Consider the following 24528-nt stretch of genomic DNA (forward strand, 5'->3'; position numbering starts at 1 on the left):
GGCACGGGCACGCGGTCTGGCCAGGACACAGAGACCCAGGCAGGAGGCACAGCTGAGTTGGGACCAAAGAGTCTGGGGAGGGGGCACTTGGCTTGGCCAGGGGGTAGATAGCTGGGCAGGGATATGAACACATTAGGGGCACATCATGGGGCCATGAGGGCACACAGCCTTCTCTCCTCTAGGTCAGATAAATGTCCTAGGAGCCAAGTTCCTGAGTGCACCCGGGATGGGGTGCACAGAGGTGCAGCCTTTGATGCTCCTGGGCAGGGACAGGGCAGCTTCCCACCTCACCCTGGCCCTGTGCCAGGGTACTTGTGTCCTCCCCCAGGGAGGCGCCTGTGGGCCCCAGAGGAGGGGACACCTCCCAGGCGCAGGGTGCCCTGCTGACCATGTGTGGGTGCAGGAGGCGAGGTGCTGGAGCACTGCTCCTTCCGGGATGAGGACGATGACTGCACATACAGCTACACAGTGGAGGGTGACGGCACCCCTGGGCCCAACAGCACTGTCCTGGTGCACAGGAAGAAGGGTGAGCCGACGGACGGGGCAGATGGGCAGCCTGGCAGACCCTGGTGGAAAAATGGGCATCGCCTCCCTCCTTTTCTCCCTCCCCTTCCTCCGTAGACTGCCCGCCCGGCTCCTTCTGGTGGCTCATCCCTCTGCTCATCTTCCTCCTGCTGCTGCTGGCACTGCTGCTGTTGCTCTGCTGGAAGTACTGTGCCTGTTGCAAGGTGGGAGCTTCCCCAGGTCCCCACCTACCCCAGGCCCTCACCCCCCCAGGGCCCCACCCCCCCCCAGGGCCCCACTTCCCACCAGGCCCCCGCTTCCTCTCAGGTCCTCACCCCCGCCAGGTCCCCACCCCTTCCAGGTCCTCACCCCCACCGGTCCCCATCCTCCCCCAGGTCCCCACCCTCCCCAGGTCCTCACCCCCCCACCCCGGGTCCCCACCTCCTACCAGGTCCCCAGCCCCCACCAGGTCCCCGCCTCCTACCAGGATCCCCAGCCCCCATCAGGGTCCCCAGCTCCCACCAGGGGCCCATCTCTCACCAGGGTCCCCACACCCCCACCAAGGTCCTCATACGTGGAGAGGCCGGGTGAAGCCATGTCTTCTGTCCAGCTCTAGTGTCCTTCCTACCCCAGCCCTTCGCCTCTGCCAATCATCAGTGGCCTATACCTGAGACCACCTGCCCTCAGGTCAGGCACATGCAAAGGGCCATGGGAGCCAACAGAGAGAAGAAAGACCTTGCCCACCAGGAGCTGGTAGTCTCACTGGGAAGGAAAGATGAGAGGCAGGAAATCATGGGGGATGGTCTGGCATGGAATGCTGAATTGTCGGGGCAGAGGAGAAACTGTGTAGTAATGCCAGTGTTAGGGGCTATTATTAGTGTGTGTTACAGAGAAAAAGAGGTCTGTGGTCAAATACATTTGAGAAACCGGCCTCTCTGCGGGACTTCTCAGAGCCTTTGAGGTAATTGTGTGCAGAGTGAAACTGTAAGAAGGGCACAGGGAATGAAGTCAGTGCTTCTCAAATGGGTTTGATCACAGAGCCATTAGTTTACAGGGCATCTGGCAGGACCAGGGCCCCATGGTACGAACTTTGGGAACCCTCTGCCCCCACCAACCTCTGTACTCACCATAAGTGCTCCACACCTAGATCCCTTCGACTTCCTTGATATCTTGGTGTCTGGGGAAGGCAGTGTTGCCACTCTGGACCATTGGCGTGGGGGGGGAGGGGGCGGGTGGCGGGTGGCCGGAGGGGCTTAGCTGGGCTGGGGCAGTTGTCCCAGCCCTCATCCCCGCCCACCTTGTCTCCTAGGCTTGCCTGGCACTTCTCCCTTGTTGCAACCGAGGTACGGGCCCAGCATGTGCGGGGTGGCAACGGCTCTGACCGCTCATTCCCCCAGATAGGGTGGAGGAGAAGTAGGGGTGTGTGTGGAACGGAGGCAGGAGGCCTAGGGTCCCACCCTGGGGGGGTGTGGCTGGGAGGGCCCAGGGTGGGGCCTCACGCTGAGGACCCTGTCACGCAGGGCACATGGTGGGCTTCAAGGAAGACCACTACATGTTGCGGGAGAACTTGATGGCCTCAGACCACCTCGATACGCCCATGCTACGCAGTGGGAACCTCAAGGGACGCGACATGGTCCGATGGAAGATCACCAACAACGTGCAGCGGCCTGGCTTTGCCACCCATGCCTCCAGCACCAACCCCATGGAGCTGGGTGAGGACTGGGGCTTGGCACGTGGCTCTTGGGAGCGCCCATGGGGCCTGGGGCACATTCACCGCCGGTCCTGGGTTCAAATCACACCATTCCTGTTTTCTCTGGGCGTTGGGGGCAGACACAGGCTTGGCCACCTTCTGCCCTTCCTGATGGGGCTACAGGCCTCAGGGTCTCGGCCAGCAAGTTGCCCCTGCCCCTGCCACCATCCTAGCATGGGTCTTGGAGGGGGCTTCTAGAGTGCCTGGTGTGCCAGAGGCTGATGACCCCCGTCCCTGCCTGCCCCTAGTGCCCTATGGGCTGTCCCTGCGCCTCGCCCGCCTTTGCACTGAGAACCTGCTGAAGCCTGACACTCGAGAGTGTGACCAGCTGCGCCAGGAGGTGGAGGAGAACGTAAGGGCCAAAGAAGCTGACCCTGGGGCCCCCGGCATCCCTGGGCATGGGTGTGCTCCAGGTAGGGGGAGAGCAAGGAGAAAGCAGCTGTGGAACCTGGGTTTTTCCGAGTAGGAAAGAGGGGCTTCCTTGGACATGTGCCTGGTGTGGGGTCGTGCTGTGAATGTTTCCAGAAGGGGACAAGGCAATGCACATGGACGGCCATGTGCATGTCCCAGCCAACCATATCCTCTGGGTCTGGGTGGCTCTGGGTAGAGAGGCTTACCCAGGGTGCCAGCCTCACGCCTTTCCTTGCCTGGCAGCTGAATGAGGTGTACAGACAGATCACAGGTGCACACAAGCTCCAGCAGACTAAATTCCGGTGGGTCCTGGGTGCCCGGGGGCGGGGGCGGGAGCTGCCCCCACTACCCACTCTAGGGCCCCCCCCCAAGCAGGTCCATGCTTCTATCCCAGAGACTGTGGCTCATGCTCCCTTCTTTGTCTCCCCACAGGCAGCAGCCCAACGCCGGGAAAAAGTGAGTTGAAGGCACACGGGTGGGGCAGCCCTAGGTCAAGTATCTTGCCCAAGATTACCTAGTTACTGAGAGACAGAGCCAGGATTTGAACCCAGGCAGTTTGACCTCAGCACCCTTACCCTTAGCATCTTTTTTGTACGTATTGCTGGAATCCCACCTGAAGAGGTGTGGCTGGGAGGGTTTAGGGAGGGGCCCCATTTCATAGATGAGGTGAGCAGGGTAGCCCCATTTCGTGCATGAGGACCCCGAGGCTCAAGGAGGCACAGTGGCTTGGCTGAGACTCAAGGTGAGGTGGGGGGGTGAGGCAGCATGCCAGATGCTCTGTGAAGTAATGGTTCTGTGATCAAATCCATTTGAGAAGCACTGACTTCGTTCCCCACGCCCTTCTTACAGTTTCACTATGCATACAACTACCTCAAAGGCTCTGAGAAGGCCCGCAGAGAAGAAGTCTATTTCTCAAATGGAGTTGATCACAGATCTCTTTTTCTCTATAACACACATGAACAGCCTGTAACACTGGGGCTACTTCATGGTGGCACTTTTTGCTGCCAGGCGTCTTGTCCCTTAATGGAGAGAGGACAGGCAGGAGGGTGGGGGCTGGGGGGACAAGTGCCAGCATCCGTGGCCAGCCTGACACATCCCCACCTACCCACCCCCCACCCCAGGCAGGACCACACCATTGTGGATACGGTGTTGATGGCGCCTCGCGCGGCCAAGCAGGCCCTGCTGAAGCTGACGGAGAAGCAGGTGGAACAGGGGGCCTTCCATGAGCTCAAGGTGGCCCCCGGCTACTACACCCTCACTGCAGACCAAGGTAGGTGGGCAGGCTCCCTGTGCCACTTCCTTATGCCCCCCACCCCTGGGCAGCCGCCTGAGCCACGTCTGCCTGCCCCCCCAACTCCCACCCAGATGCCCGGGGGATGGTGGAGTTCCAGGAGGGCGTGGAGCTGGTGGACGTGCGGGTGCCCCTCTTCATCCGGCCTGAGGACGATGATGAGAAGCAGCTGCTGGTGGAAGCCATCGACGTGCCCATGGGCACTGCCACCCTCGGTCGCCGCCTGGTAAACATCACCATCATCAAGGAGCAAGGTGGGTCAGGGCAGCGGGAGCAGGGGGGCATAAAGGGGGCTCCTCCTAACATCTGAGGGCAGATGGGGCCTGGCCGTGTGGCCTAGGCAAGTCACTTAACCTCTCTGAGCCTTGGTTTCTCCATCTGTAAAACGGGCGTCTGGCTCTCAAGAGGGGTATGTGGCTATGCATCGTTGCACAGTGCCTGGTGGTAAGCACTCAATGTGGGAGCTTCTGCTGTAATTATAGGGTGCCGTGTCCTCCTGAAATTGTCCCCCATCCCTCCCTTTCTTGCCCCTGTGGCCTTTGAACGTAGGAGATTGAATGGACCTCCCCGGGATGCCAGGACATCAGAGCAGGAAGGGCATTGGGAGTTCATTTCACCCGAGCCTATTTAGAGGGGAAGCAAGGCATCGCACCACTGACACCCAAGTTGCCTTCCTTCCTGGGGACCCCCGAGTTGTTGATAAACATCCTTTCTGCATCCAGAGGGTCTGTTGTGGTCCCCGAGCTCTCCTCCCCACCTGCCCCTGCACCACAGGCCTTTATCCTGCTCTGTCCCAGCCCAGTCTCAAGCCCCCATCTCTGGTTCTGGCCCTACCTGGCCTCTTTTCTCTGCCCTGACACTTCCAGGATGTCAGCTGGACACTGTGCCAGCCCCTCCACCTTTTCTGGAAGAATTTTCCATCCCCTCCCTCGAGTGGGGTGAGGAACGACAGGCAGACTCCTGGAGGCTGGGGTGGGCCCAGAAAGAGGGTGCGTATTGCGAAAGGACTGAGGGCAGGCCGCCCTGACTGGTGCCTGGGTCCTTGCAGCCAGCGGGATAGTGTCATTTGAGAAGCCTGAGTACTTGGTCAGCGGCGGAGAGCAAGTGGCCCGCATTCCCGTCGTCCGGCGCATCCTGGACAACAGCAAGTCCCAAGTCTCCTACCGCACACAGGATAACACCGCACAGGGCAACCGGGTAAGGCTCTGCCATGAGGTCAAAGGCATTTCCCAGGGGCCCAGCGAGAGCGGGACACGGCAGCTGCCAGAGTCGCTGGGATGCTGGTGACGCCCCTGGCCAGCCTCCCAAGGACATGTCTGCCTGCTCCTGCCACTCATAATAGATGTGTCTCACCGAAAGTGCCGGTGGTGCCCTAGGTGAGGCCTCGTCACTACCAGGGACATGTCCGGATCATTCATATCTCCCTTCCAACAACCCAGTATCTACCAGGGCAGCCAAACCCTACGTAGTGATATGGATTCCGTCTGCCCACGTCCAGGGGCTTTGGGCTTCTTGAGGTGGGAGCATAGGCCTCATGTCCCTGGGCAGACTCTCGAGAAAGGCTGTCACAGTTTGGCCCCCTGCCACGCCTGTGAGCCCACATCCCCTTCATCACTGGACCCCAGTCTCAGGGAAGAGCCACGTCCAGGTGTTGGATGTGCTTCTGAATTTATCAACATTTACAAACTAAAAATATTCATATCAGCAATTCAGCCGGAGTAATACGATCTAGTCTCACTGGGCCCACAGGCCAGTTTGGCGAATGCCGGCAGCCTGGCCACGGCGTGTTCTTCCCTTCCTTTTATTGGAAGGAACAGTTCTCATTACTGCTCCGGGGCCCCCGATAAAAGTTCCAAGGAAGAATTTGTATGTCCATAAATCTCACTGAACACACCGTATTATATAAGGGATTCCAGCTACCCTGTTATGCTTTTATAAAGGCATTTTGGTGTTTAAGTATTTTTTAAAACATTTTTATTATTTCCCAACTTTTTATTTTGAAAAACTTCAAGCCTACAGGAAAATGAAAAGACTAATGCCATTAACACCCATTTACCCTTAAATAATTTTTTCAATGTTTATTTATTTTTGAGAGAGAGAGAGAGACAGAGTGCGAGCAGGGGAGGGGGAGAGAGAGAGGGAGACACAGAATCCGAAGCAGGGTCCAGGCTCTGAGCTGTCAGCCCAGAGCCCGACGCGGGGCTCGAACTCCCAAACTGTGAGATGATGACCTGAGCTGAAGTCAGAGGCTTAACCGACTGAGCCACCCAGGTGCCCCAGCACCCATTTACCCTTTACATAGAGTCACCAATTAATAATAGTTTTCTTGTTCTCCTTCTATATAGATATAAGTAGATGCATCTATCTAAAGATATATATGCGTATCTGTATCTCTTTTCTAGAACTGTAGAAAGACAGGGGGAGAGAGAGTTGTGTTTCATTTCATTGTGTTTGCTCAACAGAGTAAGTTATAGACATCACATAGACCCTAAAGCTTCTGGCGGCACCTGCTGAGAACAAGGTTATTCTACACAACTACAACATCATTACCAACCTTAAGAAACCTCACATTATAGGGGCACCTGGGTGGCCCAGTCGATTAATTAAGCATCCAACTCTTGATTTCAGCTCAGGTCGTGATCTCACGGTTCATAAGTTCAAGCTTCACATCAGGCTCCACACTGACAGCACAGAGCCTATTTGGGATTCTCTCTCTCCCTGTCTCTCTGCCTCTCCCCTATATGAGTGATCTCTCTCTCTCTCTCTCTCTCTCTCTCTCTCTGTCTCGAAATAAATTCTAAAAAGCATAACCTAATAGTTGGTTCATATTCAGATCTCCCCATGTTCACATGCCCCAATAATGTCCTTTATAGCAGTTTTGGGGTGTTTTTTTGTTTGTTTGTTTTTGCTCCAGTCCAAGAACCAATCCCGGATCTGGCATTGCATTTTGTTGTGTGCCTTAGGTGTCCTTTTATCTAGGACAATTCCCTGGCTTTGCCTTTTGTGACTTTGACTTTTGGAAGAGATCCCCCCCCCAGCTCAGTCTCAGTCGTCTAGTGGGTAACTCCTGCTTTTCTTACACTGGCTGCAGTGTCTCTTTCTGGGTTTCTAAGCTGTTGAATTTGCCCCCTGCTGGGCCTGAACTTGAAATGTTAGTGTGCATCGCCACCTAGTGGTCTTATGTGAGCAGGATGCATGTATGTTGACACGGACACACTTCCCCGGGTTCCTCGGGAGAGCCCTGGGGCACTGAAGGAAGAAAACCGGAGCTGATGGGGGCGCCCTCCCTAGGAGGCAGGGCCTGGGGCCTGGTCGGATCCCAGACTTCAGAGCCGCAGTGTGGGGCAGGTTCTTCCCTCCCTGGATGGGGTCTGCTTGTGTGAGACTCTTCTGGATCTGCTATACATCCCCATCTCTGGGCCTTGGTTCAAACCTCAGCTCTATCACAACTGCCTGTGTGAATTTGGGCGGGTTTCTCCACCGCTCCGTGTGCCTCAGTTCCTCATCTGTAAAATGGGGACAGTAATAGCTCCACCTCACATTGCTGTGAGGGTCAAATGAGCTAGTAAGTGCTTGATGCACGGGAGGTGCTACGGAAACAGGAGCCATTTCGTGTGCAGGTGGGATGGTGTCTCTGCCGTATCCAGGAGGTTGGGGTGGAGTGGCATGATTCATCCTCCAGGCCTGGTCTGACCCTGACCCCTTCTCCCTCCCAGGACTACATCCCTGCAGAGGGGGATCTGCTATTCCAACCTGGGGAGACCTGGAAGGAGCTGCAGGTGAAGCTCCTGGAACCACGGGAGATAGACTCCCTCCTGCGGGGCCGCCAGACCCGCCGCTTCCACATTCAACTCAGCAACCCCAAGTTTGGGGCCCGCCTGGGCCAGCCCCACTCAGCCACCGTCGTCATTGGAGACCGAGGTGGGCAGAGCCCCTTCAGCAGGTGGGAAGGGAGGGCTGGGGGCCTCTCCACTAAGGCTGCAGTATGGGCAAAGAAAATCTAGGATTCCCTGTTAAATTTGGATTTCAGGTAAACGAAGAACAAGTTTTGTGTAAGTATGTCCCACACCTCAGTGGGATATACTTATTCTATTTGTTATTCATCTTAAATTCTGGCTTAACTAGGGGTCCTGCATTTTATCCAGCAATCCTGCTCTCAGCCAAAGAGGGTGGAGTCACGCTGTGGCTACCCAGCCTGCTGGCGGCGCCATGAACCCCACCGCTAGGTCTTAGCCCTTTGATTTCAGCTTCAGTTCCAACTAAAATGCAGGTGTTTCCTAGAGGGGTGAAACAGTTCTTACGGGTCCTTAACCTCCAGTATGGTGGTGTCTATGAGCCCACCCCAGAGAAGCCTTGCCTGGAAGATAGGAGAGGAGGGGGGATTCTCAGAGTAGAGTGGGAAGCACGCTGGGGAGGGGGGTATAGAAACAAACGTTCTGACATGGAACATTCCTTTGGCTGCCAAGGGAGAAAGAAGGGCAGACGATCTCCCTCCTCCTTCTCATTCCGCCAGACACCCCCTGCCTCCGGGTCCTCCACCGGGAGGGCAGGATGCCCTCTGTGGCACCAGTGGGGGTACCAGCCCCCCCAAAGTCCTGGGTGCTGAGTGCTGTCAGTTGTCAGTGGTCAGTTGAGGCAGGGAAGAGTTGGTAACTGAGTCTCTGGAGCCCCCTGGTGGTGAGGGTGGATTCCTGCTTCACTCAAAGACGGGCTGTCTGAGCTGTCTGACCCGCGCTGACTCGGCCCACTGCAGATGAACTGGACCGGAACTTCACAAGCCCGACGCTGTCATCATTTCCACCTCACCCTGGTGACCTGGGTGCCCCACAGAACCCCAATGCCAAGGCCGCCGGGTCCCGAAAGATCCACTTCAACTGGCTGCCCCCTCCGGGCAAGCCAACGGGGTACAGGGTAAGGTGGGAGGCAAGGAGGGAGGTGGATGCGGAGGGCTGGTACCCACTGGGGAGACGAGCCACCTGAAGCCAAAGAGCCCCCGAGGGGGCAGAGAGGGCACGCTTGGCCCTGGGGAGCCAAGCACAAGTGGACAGGGGGAACCCCCATCTGCCTGGGGAAGAGCGAAGGCCCGTCCCTGAAGTTTTCAGACATTTGCCCTCCTTCCTGGAATGCGGCCCCTCCCCCCACCCAGAAGACACCTGAGTTCTGCCCCAGCCCTGCTGTGTGAACCTGGCAGGTCACCAACCCCTCCGTGTCTCATCGGCGCAAAGGGGACAATAAGGGCAGGAGGTCAACGAGCAGCTCTGGCACTTGACGCCTCCCGCTGACCAGTTCCTCCCCTGGGAGCAGGTGAAGTACTGGATCCAGGGTGACTCGGAATCCGAGGCCCACCTGCTCGACAGCAAGGTGCCCTCGGTGGAGCTCACGAACCTGTACCCATACTGCGACTATGAGATGAAGGTGTGCGCCTACGGGGCACAGGGCGAGGGTCCCTACAGCTCCCTGGTGTCCTGCCGCACCCAACAGGAAGGTGAGGCCTCACCACACGTCGGTCCCGGAACCACCCTGATGCCCCCGTGCCCAGCTCTGCCCGCTCTACTCCCAGAACCCTGCCCTCCACCTGCTGCTGCTGACAGCTTTCTTCCTACACCGCCCCCCCTCCTTCCCTAGTACCCAGTGAGCCGGGGCGTCTGGCCTTCAATGTCGTCTCCTCCACGGTGACCCAGCTGAGCTGGGCTGAGCCAGCTGAGACCAACGGAGAGATCACGGCCTACGAGGTCTGCTACGGCTTGGTCAACGAGGACAACCGTAAGGACGTGGGCCCCTCCTGCCCCTAGGACAGCAGGAAGGGGAGGGAGCAAGGCGCAGGAGGAAGGTCACATCGTCCCGGTTGGTGGATGTGTCCCATAGGTCTGGTTGCCCGAGGCATCATCAGGTTTGTGGTCAGGTGGGGGCTGGTTGCATCCCGAGACCAAGCCCAGAAGCTCACAGGGCAGGTGGGGATAGAAGGCATGAGAAGGCTTCCCATACAGCAAACCCGCACGGCTCACTCTCACGCGGTTCTTGTAGGGCCAAAGTAGAGTTGGTAGGATTAGCAAATAGAGGATGCCCTGAATTTCAGAGAAACCATTTTTTTTTTTTTTTAAGTACATCTCAAATAACAGCCCAAGGCCGGAGTGCGTGGCAACACTGTTATTTCTTTCCAGTCCTGGAAGGAAGGGTGGGCACCCCTTGCCAATGGCCAAGATGAGGAAGTGAGGGAAATCAGTTCCACCTGCCGCCTGGTGCAGGGACCTCCTCCTTGTGCCCTCACTGCTGCTTGTTCCGTCCCAGGGTTGCAGAGCTCACCACCCCACATGACCCGTGGACCTTAACGTGGGTCAGGCGCAGAGCTTCGGGGATGGCCCAAAAGGGCAGAGGGCCCCAAGATTATTCTAGACATCAGGCTCGTGGCTCTTTACCAGCCAAGCAGACCACATGCAACCTCAACAGCTACATCACACCTTTGGCCTGTTCCAGGTTTATAACACCTAGTCTGCCCATGGACCACTGTTAGGAAGTCTCCTCTGATCCCGCCTTTCATCCCAGGAATGATACGTACCCTGTCCAAAGTTCATCCCTGATGATTTCGGGCATGGCTTCAGTCTGCTGAGGTCTCAGCTGTGTCCTGGAATGTGCTGGATGGCCCTCCTGGCTGAGGGCGTCAGCACTTTGGTGGGCGTCCCTCTCCCCTGTTCCCACTAGCTGAAAGAGATGTGAGGGGTGGGCGGAGAACAGTGCCCACCTTGGCAGCTAGAGACCTCCCCCAGGCTGACGGGCCTCCACCAGTCAAGTCTTTTTAAGCACAGTGGTTGGCTGGGGGTAGACATCAAGCTTATCAGGTAGCACTTTCCAGAACCCTCCTTTGGACCTCTTTGGAAACTGGGACCTTTCCTGGCCTCCATCCTTCTGGGCCTTCTCTGGTTTCCCAGAAGCCTTCTAGCATGGCAGGGCACTTCTTGCTGTGTCTGGGCCCAGGTGCTGTCACTTGCTCAGAGCAACGAGGGTCACTTTCTCCTTTCTCCCAGGGCTGCGTGTCTGCCCTTCTAGGTGTGAGTGGAGGAGAGCTGCCTGGCCTCTGCTCTCTGCTCACGTGTCACTGCCGGCCCTCTTCTCCACCCTTCTCCCCACCCCTTAGCTCTCCGAAGCCTCAGCCTGCCCGGAGGTGCAGCTTCCCTGAGCCCACCCCTCTATTCCAGTCCTTGCTCCAGTGACCACAGGGCAGCTGGGGTGGGTGTCTGGATATCTCCACTTTCACTTCCTCAACAGAGCACTTGGGGTCTGGTCGTGTGGACAAGGAGACAGAGGCACCCTCACTGTCGGAGTGTGCCTCAGGTGGAGGCGCTCTGGACACAGGACCGTTTACCAATCCGTAGAGGTCACAGTGGGGCCACCTTGAGTCTAGTCCTGGCTTTGCCACTTAAGGATGAGCCCTTCGGAGAGTTGGTGACCCTTCTTTAAATGAGGCACACCCAGGTTCTCAGGGCGCAGCACGACACAGGAGTTCCAATAGCTGCTTGCTCTCTGCCTTGTCCCCTGCGCCCTCTCCGTGCAATTCAGAGACCACGCAGCGGTGCTGTTACAGCAGAGGCGGGGCTGGGCCAGGCAGGAACGTAGAAGGACCCCTCTGAGGCACTCTCCCTGCCCCAGGACCCATCGGGCCCATGAAGAAGGTGTTGGTGGACACTCCTAAGAGGCGGATGCTGCTCATTGAGAACCTGCGGGAGTCCCAGCCATACCGCTACACAGTGAAGGCGCGCAACGGGGCAGGCTGGGGGCCCGAGCGGGAGGCCATCATCAACCTGGCCACCCAGCCCAAGCGGCCCATGTCCAGTGAGTGGGGGGTGGGGGTGGGGCAGGGCACAGGGTGGAGAGGGGAGGACAGGGGGCTGGGTCCCTGGCTCACCTCTCCCACCCCTGCAGTCCCCATCATCCCGGACATCCCCATCGTGGACGCCCAGTGCGGGGAGGACTACGAGAGCTTCCTCATGTACAGCGACGAAGTACTGCGCTCCCCGGCTGGCAGCCAGAGGCCTAGCGTCTCCGACGACACCGGTGAGTGGGCCTGGGATCCATGAGAGCAAGTCCTGGGTAGGAGGTGGGGCTGTCACTGGTGTCCAGAGAAAGCAAAGGGGCCGATGACCGCTGGGCCTAGAGGTCAAGACCAGAAGTCCCTCTCAGCTCCAGGTGGATATCTGCAGAGCCGACCATCTGGCAGGCATCATACTGGCACTGGGTACAGAGGGGACAAAGCCAACGTGGCCCACATGCAGTCGTGTGCACATCTGTGTATAAGCACAGGCAGAGACTTGCTTGGGAGCAGATGCACACAGAGTCATGTAGGCTCATGCACATGGGACCAGTGTGGAAACACAGCCTTGCTTCTGGAAGGCTCACCAGCTGTGCCTTGGAGTCAGGACATTCAGGCCACCTCCCAGGGACAAGGTGGGAGGAGGCAGGCATGACCCAGAAGCTCAGAGCAGCCACCTGCCCAGGGTCAGGGAGGCAGTGTCCCCTGTCCCGTCCACTGGTCCAGTGCTCCTCTTCCCTCCTGATTCCCTGCAGTGTGGTACAAAGGGTCCTTGGCTGGACTCCCTGGTTCTCAGTTTTAGCTTTGGCTCTGCTGTGGGACATCAGATGAACTGCTCGCCCTCTCTGTGCCTCAGTTTTCTGATCTGTAAAATAGGATGCCAGTCATACAATGCCACGAGTGAAGGTTCTCTGGATTTCTACTTTCCTCCACCCTTGCCTAAGCCTCAGGCCCCCTGTGAACACCTACCTGCCCTGACAGAGCTGAGCTTGGACTTCAGGAACCCCAGCCCAAGGGTCGTGGGGTTTTTGAGGGTATGAGAGAAAGCTCAGCTGTTAACGCTATCTTGTGACGCGCTCTGTGGCTTCTGGAACTGTCCCTGGGAGGCAGGCAGGGGAGAGATTACTCTCTCCAGTGTACAGATGGGAAACTGAGGCTCAGACCAAGAGGCCTCACATCTGGTGCCAGAGCCAGGGCTACCCCTGGGGCCTGTCCTCCCCAGCTGCAGCCCTGCCAGCTCTGGCGCACACGGAAGGCCTCCTCTTCCGTCGTGCGGGCCGAGGGGCCCGCCTGTCGCCTGCTCCGCGACCAACCTCACCCCCCCCCCGCCCCCTCCCCGCCCCGCCCCGACACACTTGGATTCCGGAGAGCCGAGGACGGGCTCACGTCGCTGGCCTCCGCCCCGCCGCGCCCCCTCCCGGAGCCGCCCGCGCCCGCCGGCGGTGCCAACGCGGCCCTTCGTTGTTCCCAAGGCGGCAGCTGGAAGTTCGAGCCCCTGCTGGGGGAGGAGCTGGACCTGCGGCGCGTCACGTGGCGGCTGCCCCCGGAGCTCATCCCGCGCCTGTCGGCCAGCAGCGGGCGCTCCTCCGACGGCGAGCCGCCCCGCGGCCCCCCGGAAGACAGCGCGGACGGGGGCGCGGGCGGGGAGGGTGGCGGCCTAGCCCGCGGCGCCACACCCAGTCCCCCCGGAGGTGACGGGCTTGCCCGGCGCGCCCCGACCCCGAACCCAGACAGGCGCGCTCGTTTGCCGCCTGCGTCCAGCCTGAGCCCCCTGTGGTCAGGCTGCCCACTAATGGCCCCCTGCCCAACCTGGGGAGGTGCTACGGCGCGGAGGCGGACCCCCAGAGCCGAGGGACCCCCGGGGCAGGCATTCGTGATCTCAAAGCAGGACTGCCCGCAGGAGCGTGCAACTTCAGAAGTTCGTCGTGCCCAGGGGCAGGCGCTAGTACCCAAGGAGACCCCCCCAGAGGTCTCAAGGGACACGAGGGCAGGCATCTGGGCTCTCCCCCAGGCAGGGCTGACGGCAAGGGCAGTAGGTCTCCCAGCTGGGGTCAGCGGTGCTCACACGGTCCACACTGGCATCCTGCAGGACTGACAGACATGGGCTGCAGAAGCCTGTGTGGCCCCTTGGACTCTGCCAGGAACACTGAGCTTCTTTCCCTGGTGGGCCAAGAGAGGCTGGTTTTCTTTATGCCAAGCGCCCCCCACCCCCTCCCCTCAGAGGGTAGGTAATCCTAGGAATTCCCAGGGCCACAGCCTGCGTCTGGGTCTGGGCAGGCCTGTCCGAGTGACCCTGCTCTCCTCCCACAGAGCACCTGGTGGTGAACGGGCGGATGGACGTCGCCTTCCCAGGCAGCTCCCACTCTCTGAACAGGATGACTGTGGCCAACACCGCTTACGGCGCCCACCTGAGCCCACACCTGCCCCACCGGGTGCTGAGCACATCTTCCACCCTCACGCGGGACTACCACTCGCTGACCCGCACGGAACACTCCCACTCCCACTCTGCCACGCTGCCCAGGGACTACTCCACCCTCACCTCCGTGTCCTCCCACAGTGAGTGTCCGCTCCCAGCCCTGCCTCTCCCACTGACCCTGCCCCTCTTCCAGCTCCAGGAGGCTGGGGTTACTGGCCGGGCTGTGCCCCGCTTCCCATCCTCCAACACGCACACTTCCTGCCCTCACTCTTGTTTTGTCCTGCCCTAGGCCTCCCTCCCATCTGGGAAGAGGGGAGGAGCAGGCTTCCGCTGTCCTGGGCCCTCGGGTCCCTGAGTCGGGCTCAGATGAAAGGGTTCCCTCCCTCTGGGGACTCCCGAGACACTATAATCCTGGCTGGGCAGCCAGCGGCGCCCTTTCGGGGCCCAGGTAGTACAGGGGTGGCCATCTCGCGTCTCCACAGCTGTCCCGCTCCATCTGTCACCCATCTGTTCATCGCAGCCACTGCCCAAACCCAGCGCTTCACCCTCCATTTTTCATCTCCATCAATGCTGATGCCTAATATAGCCTCTGCCCTTCCGGGGGTGATGGGCTGCGGGAAGAGGGGGGGGGCCAGACCAGCTGAGGGGGAGGGGGCGGCCAACTTCTGGTGCTCACCCTCTCTAGGCACAGGCAGGGCCCGCAGCCACTCTGAGTTGTCCAGGGAGGTGCTGGGTGGCCCGGACAGGGTGTCGCAGGCTGAGTGAGCCGCGAGGCCAGTGGCCAGCAGAGATGAGACAGCCGCGGGAGGTCAGAGGGAGGGCTCCCGCCCAGAGACCCCCCTGCCAGAAACTGACTGTAGCCTCCCGTCTTCAGGCTCCCGCTTGGCTGCAGGTGTGCCCAACACACCCACCCGCCTGGTGTTCTCGGCTCTGGGCCCCACGTCTCTGAAAGTGAGCTGGCAGGAGCCACAGTGTGAGCAGGCGCTACAGGGCTACAGTGTGGAGTACCAGCTGCTGAACGGGGGTGAGGCACAGCTGCCGGCAGGCTGGGGGCTTGCAAGGCTCGGGCACCCAGCTGCACAGGAACCCACCCAAGTCCCTTCAACACTAATGAGCCCCACCAGACGTTCTGAGAGGGCCTCACTTGCATGCTCCTCGCTGCCCGTCACTGCCTCCTCTCCTCTGAGTTATCCAGCTCCCTGGCCCTCTCTCCAGGTCATTCCCTCTGCGAGGCGTTGCGTAACAAGGCTTCACTGACCTAGGGACAGACCCAGGGCCTCCGCTGGCCTGCGAGATGCTTTTGTGGGAACCGGGAAGTGGTGCTTCCCTGGGAAGGCAAACTCGCAGCAGCAATGACCTGGGCCCGCAAACAGGCAGAACATAGGTGGGATTTTAGGCTCCACTCATCCCTCGTGTAGCATACCACCTAAACTACCAGCCACACCATACCAGGCTGATCCCCACCTGTACCCAAACCGCAGCGAATCCTGGGTGGGATGATCAGTGGCAGCCTAGGGCAGGGGTGGGATCAGGCCAGGGGTAGGAGTAACACTGACCCCCGGTCTGCCCTCCCCAGGGGAGCTGCATCGGCTCAACATCCCTAGCCCCAGCCAGACTTCGGTGGTGGTGGAAGACCTTCTGCCCAACCATTCCTATGTGTTCCGTGTGCGGGCCCAGAGTCAGGAAGGCTGGGGCCCAGAGCGTGAGGGTGTCATCACCATTGAGTCGCAGGTGCACCCCCAGAGCCCACTCTGCCCCCTGCCAGGTGAGTTGACTCCCCACCCCGTGGCTGCCCCCATGACGTCCCCTAGCCACCCACAGGCTGACAGTCTTGCTCTGCTGCCCCCAGGCTCCACCTTCACTTTGAGCACACCCAGTGCCCCGGGCCCGCTGGTGTTTACTGCCCTGAGCCCAGACTCGCTGCAATTGAGCTGGGAACGGCCACGCAGGCCCGATGGGGATATCCTCGGCTACCTGGTGACCTGTGAGATGGCCCATGGAGGAGGTGCTGCCCGTCCCCACCTCAGGGGTTGCCAGGGGAGGGGTGGAGAGGGAGCCACAGAGGCTAAAGGCATCTTCCCTGCTCAGAGCCAGCCACCACGTTCCTGGTGGATGGCGACAGCCCTGAGAGCCGGCTGACAGTGCCGGGCCTCAGTGAGAACGTGCCCTACAAGTTCAAGGTGCAGGCCAAGACCACCCAAGGCTATGGGCCGGAGCGTGAGGGTATCATCACCATCGAGTCCCAGGACGGAGGTGAGGTGGCTTGCCCATTCTTCACCCCTACCCCTTCTCTGGCCACATCTTCTCCTGGCACCATCCCTGACTGGCGCTCATCTGCCCATGCCAGGCCCTTTCCCTCAACTGGGCAGCCACCCCGGGCTCTTCCAGCACCAGCTGCCAGGCGAGTACAGCAGCATCACCACCACCCACACCAGCACAACCGAGCCTTTCTTCCTGGGTGAGTCGCTGGGCAGGGGATCCTAGTTCTCGTGGGGGAGCACAGCGCTAACAGAGCAGGACAGACAGGGACCCAGGCAGGGTCCCTCAGTGCTTTTTCCCCTGCAGATGGACTGACCCTGGGGTCCCAACGCCTGGAAGCAGGTGGCTCCCTCACCCGCCATGTGACCCAAGAGTTTGTGAGCCGGACACTGACCACCAGTGGAACCCTCAGTACGCAGGTGGACCAACAGTTCTTCCAGACCTGAGCCCCCCACCCCTACCCGACAGTGTCCTGGAACCTGGGCCCCCACCCTGCCTCCTCCTCCTGGCTCTGCCTCAGCTACTCCATCCTCGGACCCCTCGCAGCCCAGCACACCCCCATGCTGATCACAGGGCCAGCACGTCTGGCTACGGAGCAGAGGGTAGGTGTCCTCTGGGAGGCGTGAAGGGAGCAGAGGTCCCAGATGGCCCTTCTGGCCACTACTCCCTTACCCCAGGCCCAAGCCCGTTTGTGCGTAACCAAAGAGCTGGGACCAGCATGACAAGGACCCAGCTTTGCTCTGCACTTAATAAAAGATTTTGCTACCGCTTGGCTCTGCCCTGTCTGTTCTTCCAGGGAGTGCCAGCACAGAGCAGGCGAGCGGTTCTGACACACGCTTCTCTGATCCCCAAGCACACACCCACCTCTAGAGGCAGGCGGGTTATCGTGGTGGGAGGCACAAGTTTATTGAGCACCCAGATGCAGAGGGCAAGAGGCGCCAGAGGCCTGGAGCTTCGCGACGTGCTGCCTGGCAGGCCCCATGCCCACCGGGTGCTGTCCCTTGGGCCTCACCAGTGCAGCACCTTGGCACCGTCGGCCGCCTGAGAGAGGTAGAAGGTGGCGGTGCCGCTGTACTGCTCCTAGGGGAGAGGCAGGTGGGGTCTAAGCGTGGCAGGGCCCTGGGAAGCCCTTTCTCCATCCCTCCCACCCGCAGGCACTGGCACCCACCCACCTGTATGTGCTGCATGGCCTGGGGAACGGAGGCAGCCTCCAGCAGGGTCACGGTGCAGCCACCGAAGCCACCACCAGTCATGCGGCTGCCGTAAACCCCAGGTGCTGACAGCGCGGCCTCCACGAGCTGGTCGAGCTCGGGGCAGCTCACCTCATAGTCATCCCTGCGGAGAGGATACAGGAGAGGGCGGGCCTAGGCTTGGTCCCACCCTGCCCTGGGGACAGCCTGTGCCTGGGAGATACAGGCACCCAGGAGTCCTCACCTGAGCGAGTGGTGACTCTCTACCATGAGGCGGCCAAAGGCTCTGTAGTCTCCGCGGCTCAGGGCAGCCGCGGCCTGGGCCGTGCGCCGGATCTCGCCCACGACATGTCGTGCCCGCCGGAAACCCTCCTTGCTCACCAGCTCTCTGCCAGCTGGGAAGGGAAAGGGCTCAGCAGACCTGCCACCCCACCACCTCTGGGCCCGTGCAGATGGAGGGATGGGGGCACCAGGGTGATGAGGCTAGGGGGCAGGGGTAGGGGTGGAGGTGGCGGGGGGGAGGGGGGGGAGGGGAGGAGCCTCCAGTCGTAGACCTGGTTCTGACGGAGGTGTAAGCAGAACCTGGCATTGGTGACTAAAGTTTGGAGCCTTTCCTCCTCAACTATAAGATGGGACCCCTATGTCACTCTCTGGGACCCACTATGCACTGATTGGGCAACATGCTAGCAGAGTGCCCGGTGCACAGTGGGTGCTCAATAAACAACAGGGTAAGCCCCAGACTCTTGGTGCTTCCAAGGTGAGGGGGACACAGGAGTCCACAGTGGCACAAGAGGGAGAAGAAATCCTGCCGCTGTTTACGCTGGAGCATCAGTGGAGCCCCTGAGAGCTGGGGCTCCAGAGTTGGGGTACAGCCCAGGCAAAGATCAAGAGGCAGGGGCACAGGGCCCACCAAGAGTAGGCTATCCTGCTGGCTAACGCTGAGGTGGGGAGAGCAAGCCGAGTCGGTAGCAGCAGCCCAGGGTACCAGGGGACTCTGCTACTTAATTCTGGATGCCACACAGGTTTTGGAGCAGGGAAGGGCTGGAGCTGAGCTCTGGTGGACAAAGGTGACTGCCTAGGGCAGAGGGCCCAAGCTGGGAGAAGCAGGAAGCAGGAACCCAGATAGCAGTTGTTAAACAGTCAGAAACCAACGAGGGGCCTGATGTGGGGGAAGAAGGAATGGAGGGAACAGAGATTGGAGACTGGGGGGGGGGGGGGGTAGTGAGGACACAAGGGACTGAGGTTTCAAACAGAAGTGACAAGGGTGAGGAAATCACAGATAAGGGGAGCTAAGCAGGAGAAGCCTATGGGGGACAAAGGATGATGAGTTCCCTTGGGAATCGGGTGGAGGCTCCAGGACTGCAGGTGGAAATGAGGCCGGGGGGGGGGGGGGCGGGGGGGGCTCCAGGCGGGAAAGCAAGGGGCTGCAGGCTCCTGTCTGAGTCCTAAGCAGAGCAATGGTGGCTGGGGCTGTGCACTGAGGACAAAGCCTGGGGCAGGCACACACGACAGGACTGAGAGAGCGGCGGCCGCTGAGGGGGAGGGAATGCAGGCTGTGGGTGTGTGCGGGGAACCCCCAGGGAGCACTGCTGTGTCCGGTGGCAGGAGCAAGGGGCAGGCCGACCGAGAGGACGGAGAGAAATGAGTGGAGATGAGAAAATGGGGGCCAAAAGCATTAGGTCTTCTTCCAAGATGAGCACAGGAAAAAGACTCAATTTTAGAAGGGAAGAAAACCAACCAGGTTTCCAAGCAAAAGGGGAAGAGCCAGGCAGAGGACAGGAAGGAGGGAAAACAGGGCTTCTGGCACAAGACTCTGGAGAAGGCGGAGGACAGCACTGTTTCCAAGGTTGGGGGAGACGCCCCACACACACACCCCAGGAGTGGTGGGGAAGGGACACAGTGGAGAGGAGGGACGGCCAAAGTGTTCAAGCGTGAACACCTCCGCAGGTGGGGCAGGTGTGAACATGACAGGTCACCAAGAAGGACAAGCTGGTCCCACCAGGCCAGCCAGTGTCCTCCAAATGGGCACCCACACACTGCCAGAGAGGGCACAACTCCCAAAGCCAGCAGCCTGGCCCCGTGGCTGAGAATACGGGCTATGGGGGGTTACATGCCTGGTTTGAGTCTCACTCAGCACTGCCACTTACTGTAGCTTCCTCATCCAAAACGATGAACGGAATAAGACTATCTGCCCCACAGGTATGACGGAGCGAGATGGTATTTGACCCTCAAACTATTACATATCCTATCTTCCTGGCCACGTGTATCGTGAACCTTTAAAATACTTGCACCTTTTGACTCTGCGATCTTACGCCTAAGAATCTACTTCTAAGAAGATAATGAGAGAGACTCTCTTGCACGAAAACATTCACCGCCGCATCACGGGATTATTAGAAAATGATTAACTTATGACACACCTGTATGCTGCAGTGTTAGAAGCCTTGCTGATGAAGTGCCCCTAATGGCACAGGAAAGGGCTCTAAGATGGTAGTGAAAGAGAAAGCAAGTGACCGTATGGCCTATACTGAACTTTGTAAATGCAGATGTAGAGAAACACTGGCGGTGTTAGCGGTGGCTATCCCTGGGTGGTGGCCCTCTAGCTCACTGTTTTCCTCTGTGTGTTTTCCTACATTTTCCACAGCAGAAACGTAATCCTCCTCTTAGAAAGAACAAGGTTAAGATTTCAGCAGCCCTGCCGAGGTTGGAGCCCTAGGTCTGCAGTCTTAGGGGGAGTGGGCAGAGCACAGCACAGGCCCCCGGAGAGGAGGGGGTAGACAGGAGGGTCAAGCCCACATCAAGGGCCTGGCAGCCCCACAGGATGCCCAGCCAGCTCTCACCCTCCAGTTCCTCCAGCTGCACCTCTCGAAGGCTCTCCTTGCCCAGCGCCCGGGCCACTTCTTCACACTGGCGCCGCCGCAGAGGGTACTCGCTGGAGCCCAGCGAGTGGCGGACGTTGGAATTGGTGATGAGCACGGCCAGCTTGGGTTCTGACAGCGGCACCAGGCTCGTCTCCAGGGACCTGGCATGGAGTCGGAGTGGGGAGATGACAAGCCCAAGTGTCTGCTTGCCACACCGGGTGGTGGGCACGCTCCACCCAGAAGCTCCTCATGACGAGGTGGGAGGGTACAAGGGGAGCCCCTGACCTGCAGTCAATGAGCAGCGCGTGGCCTTTCTGCCCCAGCAGTGCGATGAGCTGGTCCATGATGCCACAGGGCACCCCTGCGAAGCTGTGTTCGGCCCGCTGACACACCTGAGCCCGGGCAGCTATGGACCCGGAGTCTGCGGCACAGGGGGAGGTGAGGAGGCTGCGGCCCAGGAGGGGGGGCACGTGGGAGTGGGCGAATGGGAGCAGTGGGACCTCCAAGGACACTCCAGAGCGATTCCCCACCCTCCTCCGGAAGCCACAGTCGAGGAACAATCTCTGACAAGGAAACCTCAGGGAAGGAAGGCCGGGGTCTAGGAAGTACCTGGGCAGAGCTGCTGCAGGAAAGTGTATGTGGCCACCTCCAGGGACGCCGAGCTGGACAGCCCGCCCCCCAGGGGCACTGAGCTGACCACCACTGCACTGAAGCCAGGGAGGGGAGCAGCTGGAAAGAATGGGTGATGGTAAGATGAGCCATCTGGGAGGATGGGCCCACGAAGGCCATGTATTTTGCTATGCAGGGAGGCAATGCCTGATGGCTGCTTCCAGGGCTGTGTCTCCATCCTCCTACCCTGAGGTTCCTGGGACACAGTCTTTCCAACTCTCCTCCTGGTTTAGGGCTCTGGAGGCCAACAGGCTAGGGTTTGAATCCTGGCTCCGCTAATCATAAAATGGGCAGCTCAGGACAAGTTCTGGAACCTCTCAGGGTATCAGTTTCATCATGTGTAAAACAGGGATACCCTCCCCTATACGTTACCCCATGGTGGATTAGATGAGCTAAGGAGCTTTGCAGCTGAGAGGTGGTGCTCCTATACTACCAGCATGAACTTGACTCAGCCCTAGTCCCCATACCTGGGTAGTGCTGAATCACTCCCTTGACATAGTTGGCCCAGCGGGGGGTCCCGGGCTCCAACGACCGCTGGGCTGTGGGCAGTGGAAATTGGAGCCGCCGGGGCTCGTCAGCATCTTCGGAGGTGGTCAGGAGGGAGACAAGGCCGTCTGCCCGGGGGCTGCCCACCAGCACAGTCACAAGCTCCAGCGCCTGGCAGGAAAGACAGGGGGTATGTAAAGCTTTTGCCAGGCGACCCATGGATGAGGCTTCTCTGATACTAAAGTTCTGAGAAATAAAAAGTTTCAGACAGATTCCTTTTAAGGCTCAACAGGAAGGAATTGGGGGGGGGGGGGGTCTCAGGGAAGAACCTGAGTGCTGAGCTGGCCCTGGGGGCTTGAGTTCTGCCCTTGGGTCTTGGGGGGGGGGGGGCGCAGGGCCAGTGCTGCAGAAGTGTAGACCTGGACTCTGCCCTGAATATGGGCTCTCAGCTGTGGGGCACGGAGCAGGATAAGAGAGTAAGAGGAGCTCCAACTGATGCGTTCCCATTTTGGAGTGGTCTCAGGTGCACTGTCCCCGCTCGCTTGCCAAGCCGCACCAGGTGGAAAGAGCTGAGAGGCCTGACTCCAGCCCCACCAAGAACCAGCTGTGTGACCTTAAGCAGATCACTGACCCTCTCTGGGCCTCAGTTTCCTCCCGAACGGGTAGGACCAGGAGGTCTGAGGCTAGTTCCCCCAGGTCTGCGTTTGGGGCCCCCGGAAGCCAAAGCCCGAAGCGCCCCCATTCCGCAAGCCACACTGGAGCCGCACAAGTTGAGGTGGCTCCCAGCGTGATGGGGTGGATCACGTCCACAGAGGGCGGGCTTGAGCGAAGAGGCGCCGGCACACCCCCTCCTCGTCTACTTCCTCGCGGATCCCCCGCTTCCTCCCTTCCAACGTGGGAAATACCCCGTCCCCGGGTCTCTCCGACGTGCTCGTCCCCCAAACCCGGGGCAGGAGGGCTAAAGTTTGGCGCGGCCGCCCAACATCCACGCAGGGACCAGGCACCTCCCCGCGCGCCTAAGGCCGGCCCTGCCGCTGGGGAGGCTCGAGGCTCCCCGCCCGGCCCCTCACCATGGGCAGCACCAGGCCCTGGTTGTAGTCCGTGTGCTCCCCGATCAGGTTGACGCGGCCCGGCGCCGACACCGCCAGCTCGGGCTCGGCCCCGAACTCCTCCCGGAACGCTCTACGGGCCTCGGCCAGCAGCTCCCCGGCCTGGGGCTGTCTCCAAGCGGCCATGATGCTCACCCTGCAGCGAGGCCAGGTCGGCGCGGGATGCCCGGGGCGGGGCCGCGCGGGGGCGGCGCGCATTCCTGCACGCGCCCCCCGCCCCCACCGCAGGCCTCCTCCCGCCCCCGCCGCGCCGGGCCCGCCCCGGCGCGCCTCGCGGCCCAAGCCACCTGCTGGGCGCTCGGGGTTGGGATCTCCCCTACACCCCGACTGCGGAAGGATCTTCCCCCCCACCCCACCGCGGCGGGCGGCGGACTTTGGAAGAGACCGGCGGGTGCCCACTAGAGTGGTATTGGCTGGACTGGAAGATCTGAGCTGCCCTTCCCTGGCCCTGGTGCCCCTTTCTCTGCTACCAACATCGGCCAGGCCATTCACCCACAGCCAGAGTAGCAGGGCTGGCATCCAGCCGACCTGAATTTCCCAAAGGGCTCTCCCAGGTCCTAGAGTCCTGCCGCCGTGAGAGGTCATCAGACCCTGATCTTGGGTCTCTGAGAGGGTGGCCTGGCACGATGCGTAAATTGAGATGAGGAAAGCCAAGTTTGGGTGGTGACCAGGGAGTCGCTTTCTACAGGCCCTTTTCTATAGTGGCCCCTCTGTCATAACTGCTAGCAACGGAAGGAGGAAGGAGTGGCAGTTGGACAGCAGTGGGCCCAGCCTCCACTGGAAGGACCTACCGGGGCTGCCAAGGTAGGTGGGGCTGTTGGCCCCAGCAGGTGCTTCCTCAGTCCTGAGCCTTGGACGCAGCATCTGACACTCACCACCGCCTCTTTCACCAGACTGCGTCCTGAACCTTCAAGCTGTCCCTGCCTGGACGCCTGTCCACATTTGCATCTATATGAAACCGTGAGGCAGAAATGCTGAAATGTAAGCAGCCTATTTGGGACTAGGGTCGGGGGCTTTGTGGAGAGTTGTGTCCAGGTTTAGAGCTTGGGGTCTGCTGGGGGGGGGGGGTTGCCCAAAGAGTGGAGTAGTGCATTTAAAATGCATCTCTGATACTCATCATGATGAGCCCAGAGTAATGTATAGAATTGTTGAATCATTATGTTGTACACCTGAAACTAATATAACACTGTATGTTATTTACACTTCAATTAAAAAAAAATGCAGCTCTGGGGGTGCCTGGGTGGCTCAGTCAGTTGAGCCTCCAACTCTGGTTTTCCACTCAGGTTCTGATTCCATGGTTGAGGGATCGAGCCTCCAAGCTCAGCGTGGAGCCTGCTTAACATTCTCTCTCTCCCTCCCCCCCCCCTCCTGTTTGCGCGCTGTCTCTAAAAAATAAAATAAATTTTTTTTAAAAAAATTTTAAAAGGCAGCTCTGAAAACTTCTAGAAATAAATATAGGGATAAATCTTTGTGACCTCGGCAGTGGCTTTTTTGATATGACACCAAAAGCACAAGAGATAAAAGGAAAATAGATAAGTTGTACTTCATCAAAATAAGATACTTTCCTGCATCAAAGGACACAATGAAGAAAGTAAAAAGACAACCCACAGAATGGGAGAAAATATTTGCAAATCATATATTTAAGGGCCTTGTATCAAGAACACATAAAGAACTCTTACAACTCAAAAAAGACAAATTTAAAATAGGCAAACGACTTGAACGTTTTCCCCAAGATTACAAATGGCCAATAAGCACATGAAAAGGTGCTCAACATCATTAGC

At 59.4% G+C, this 24528-nt stretch overlaps 2 protein-coding genes and 1 long non-coding RNA gene across 11 annotated transcripts in view; 2 read left to right on the forward strand and 1 right to left on the reverse strand.

Moving 5' to 3' along the window:
• ITGB4 (integrin subunit beta 4) overlaps positions 1-17480 on the forward strand; it is a 30336-nt gene extending 12856 nt beyond the window's left edge. For 2 of the 7 annotated variants that reach the window (XM_045489618.1, XM_045489619.1), the window contains exons 17-40: positions 404-526; positions 622-728; positions 1814-1847; positions 2025-2216; positions 2503-2606; positions 2909-2967; positions 3098-3121; positions 3787-3935; positions 4031-4210; positions 5005-5153; positions 7673-7877; positions 8710-8867; positions 9261-9441; positions 9582-9719; positions 11601-11783; positions 11874-12005; positions 13233-13451; positions 14071-14316; positions 15051-15200; positions 15753-15941; positions 16026-16181; positions 16265-16429; positions 16524-16634; positions 16711-17480. In XM_045489618.1, the coding sequence (XP_045345574.1) occupies positions 404-526; positions 622-728; positions 1814-1847; positions 2025-2216; positions 2503-2606; positions 2909-2967; positions 3098-3121; positions 3787-3935; positions 4031-4210; positions 5005-5153; positions 7673-7877; positions 8710-8867; positions 9261-9441; positions 9582-9719; positions 11601-11783; positions 11874-12005; positions 13233-13451; positions 14071-14316; positions 15051-15200; positions 15753-15941; positions 16026-16181; positions 16265-16429; positions 16524-16634; positions 16711-17480 (4124 nt within the window). Of the gene's footprint in view, positions 1-403; positions 527-621; positions 729-1813; positions 1848-2024; positions 2217-2502; positions 2607-2908; positions 2968-3097; positions 3122-3786; positions 3936-4030; positions 4211-5004; positions 5154-7672; positions 7878-8709; positions 8868-9260; positions 9442-9581; positions 9720-11600; positions 11784-11873; positions 12006-13232; positions 13452-14070; positions 14317-14465; positions 14625-15050; positions 15201-15752; positions 15942-16025; positions 16182-16264; positions 16430-16523; positions 16635-16710 lie in introns of all 7 variants that reach the window. The other 5 variants (XM_045489620.1, XM_045489623.1, XM_045489624.1 and 2 more) reach the window with 5 other exon arrangements.
• On the reverse strand, positions 9673-23442 carry GALK1 (galactokinase 1). 3 transcript variants are annotated; one of them, XM_045489627.1, is made up of 8 exons: positions 22709-23442; positions 21620-21809; positions 21093-21212; positions 20769-20904; positions 20463-20644; positions 17870-18020; positions 17608-17770; positions 9673-12625 (listed from the first exon to the last, which is right to left on the reverse strand). In XM_045489627.1, the coding sequence occupies exons 1-8, from the start codon at positions 23330-23332 to the stop codon at positions 12584-12586; spliced, it is 1608 nt and encodes a 535-aa protein (XP_045345583.1). In that variant the 5' UTR covers positions 23333-23442; the 3' UTR covers positions 9673-12583. The 3 variants fall into 3 exon arrangements, with proteins under 3 accessions (XP_045345583.1, XP_045345584.1, XP_045345582.1); XM_045489628.1 differs by lacking the exon at positions 9673-12625 and adding an exon at positions 17317-17515 and having other exon boundaries at positions 22883-23442; XM_045489626.1 differs by lacking the exon at positions 9673-12625 and adding an exon at positions 17317-17515.
• On the forward strand, positions 23435-24082 carry LOC123604018. The gene is made up of 3 exons (XR_006715177.1): positions 23435-23551; positions 23641-23728; positions 24031-24082. It is a non-coding gene; the product is annotated as an uncharacterized LOC123604018 (long non-coding RNA).
• The last annotated feature ends 446 nt before the right edge of the window (positions 24083-24528 follow it).

Source organism: Leopardus geoffroyi, chromosome E1 (assembly GCF_018350155.1).
Source record: "Leopardus geoffroyi isolate Oge1 chromosome E1, O.geoffroyi_Oge1_pat1.0, whole genome shotgun sequence".
NCBI lineage: Eukaryota > Metazoa > Chordata > Mammalia > Carnivora > Felidae > Leopardus > Leopardus geoffroyi.

Bases quoted from the DNA above. Each gene is read 5' to 3' on its own strand.
- GALK1 (XM_045489626.1), bottom strand. From the start codon at position 23,332: ATGACCTCTCACGGCGGCAGGACTCTAGGACCTGGGAGAGCCCTTTGG. The intron at 21,810-22,708 runs GTGAGGGGCCGG...CTTTCCTGCCAG, and splicing joins AGGGCCTGGTGCTGCCCATG to GCGCTGGAGCTTGTGACTGT. The intron at 18,021-20,462 runs GTGAGAGCTGGC...TTCCCTTCCCAG, and splicing joins GCAGCTGGAGGAACTGGAGG to CTGGCAGAGAGCTGGTGAGC.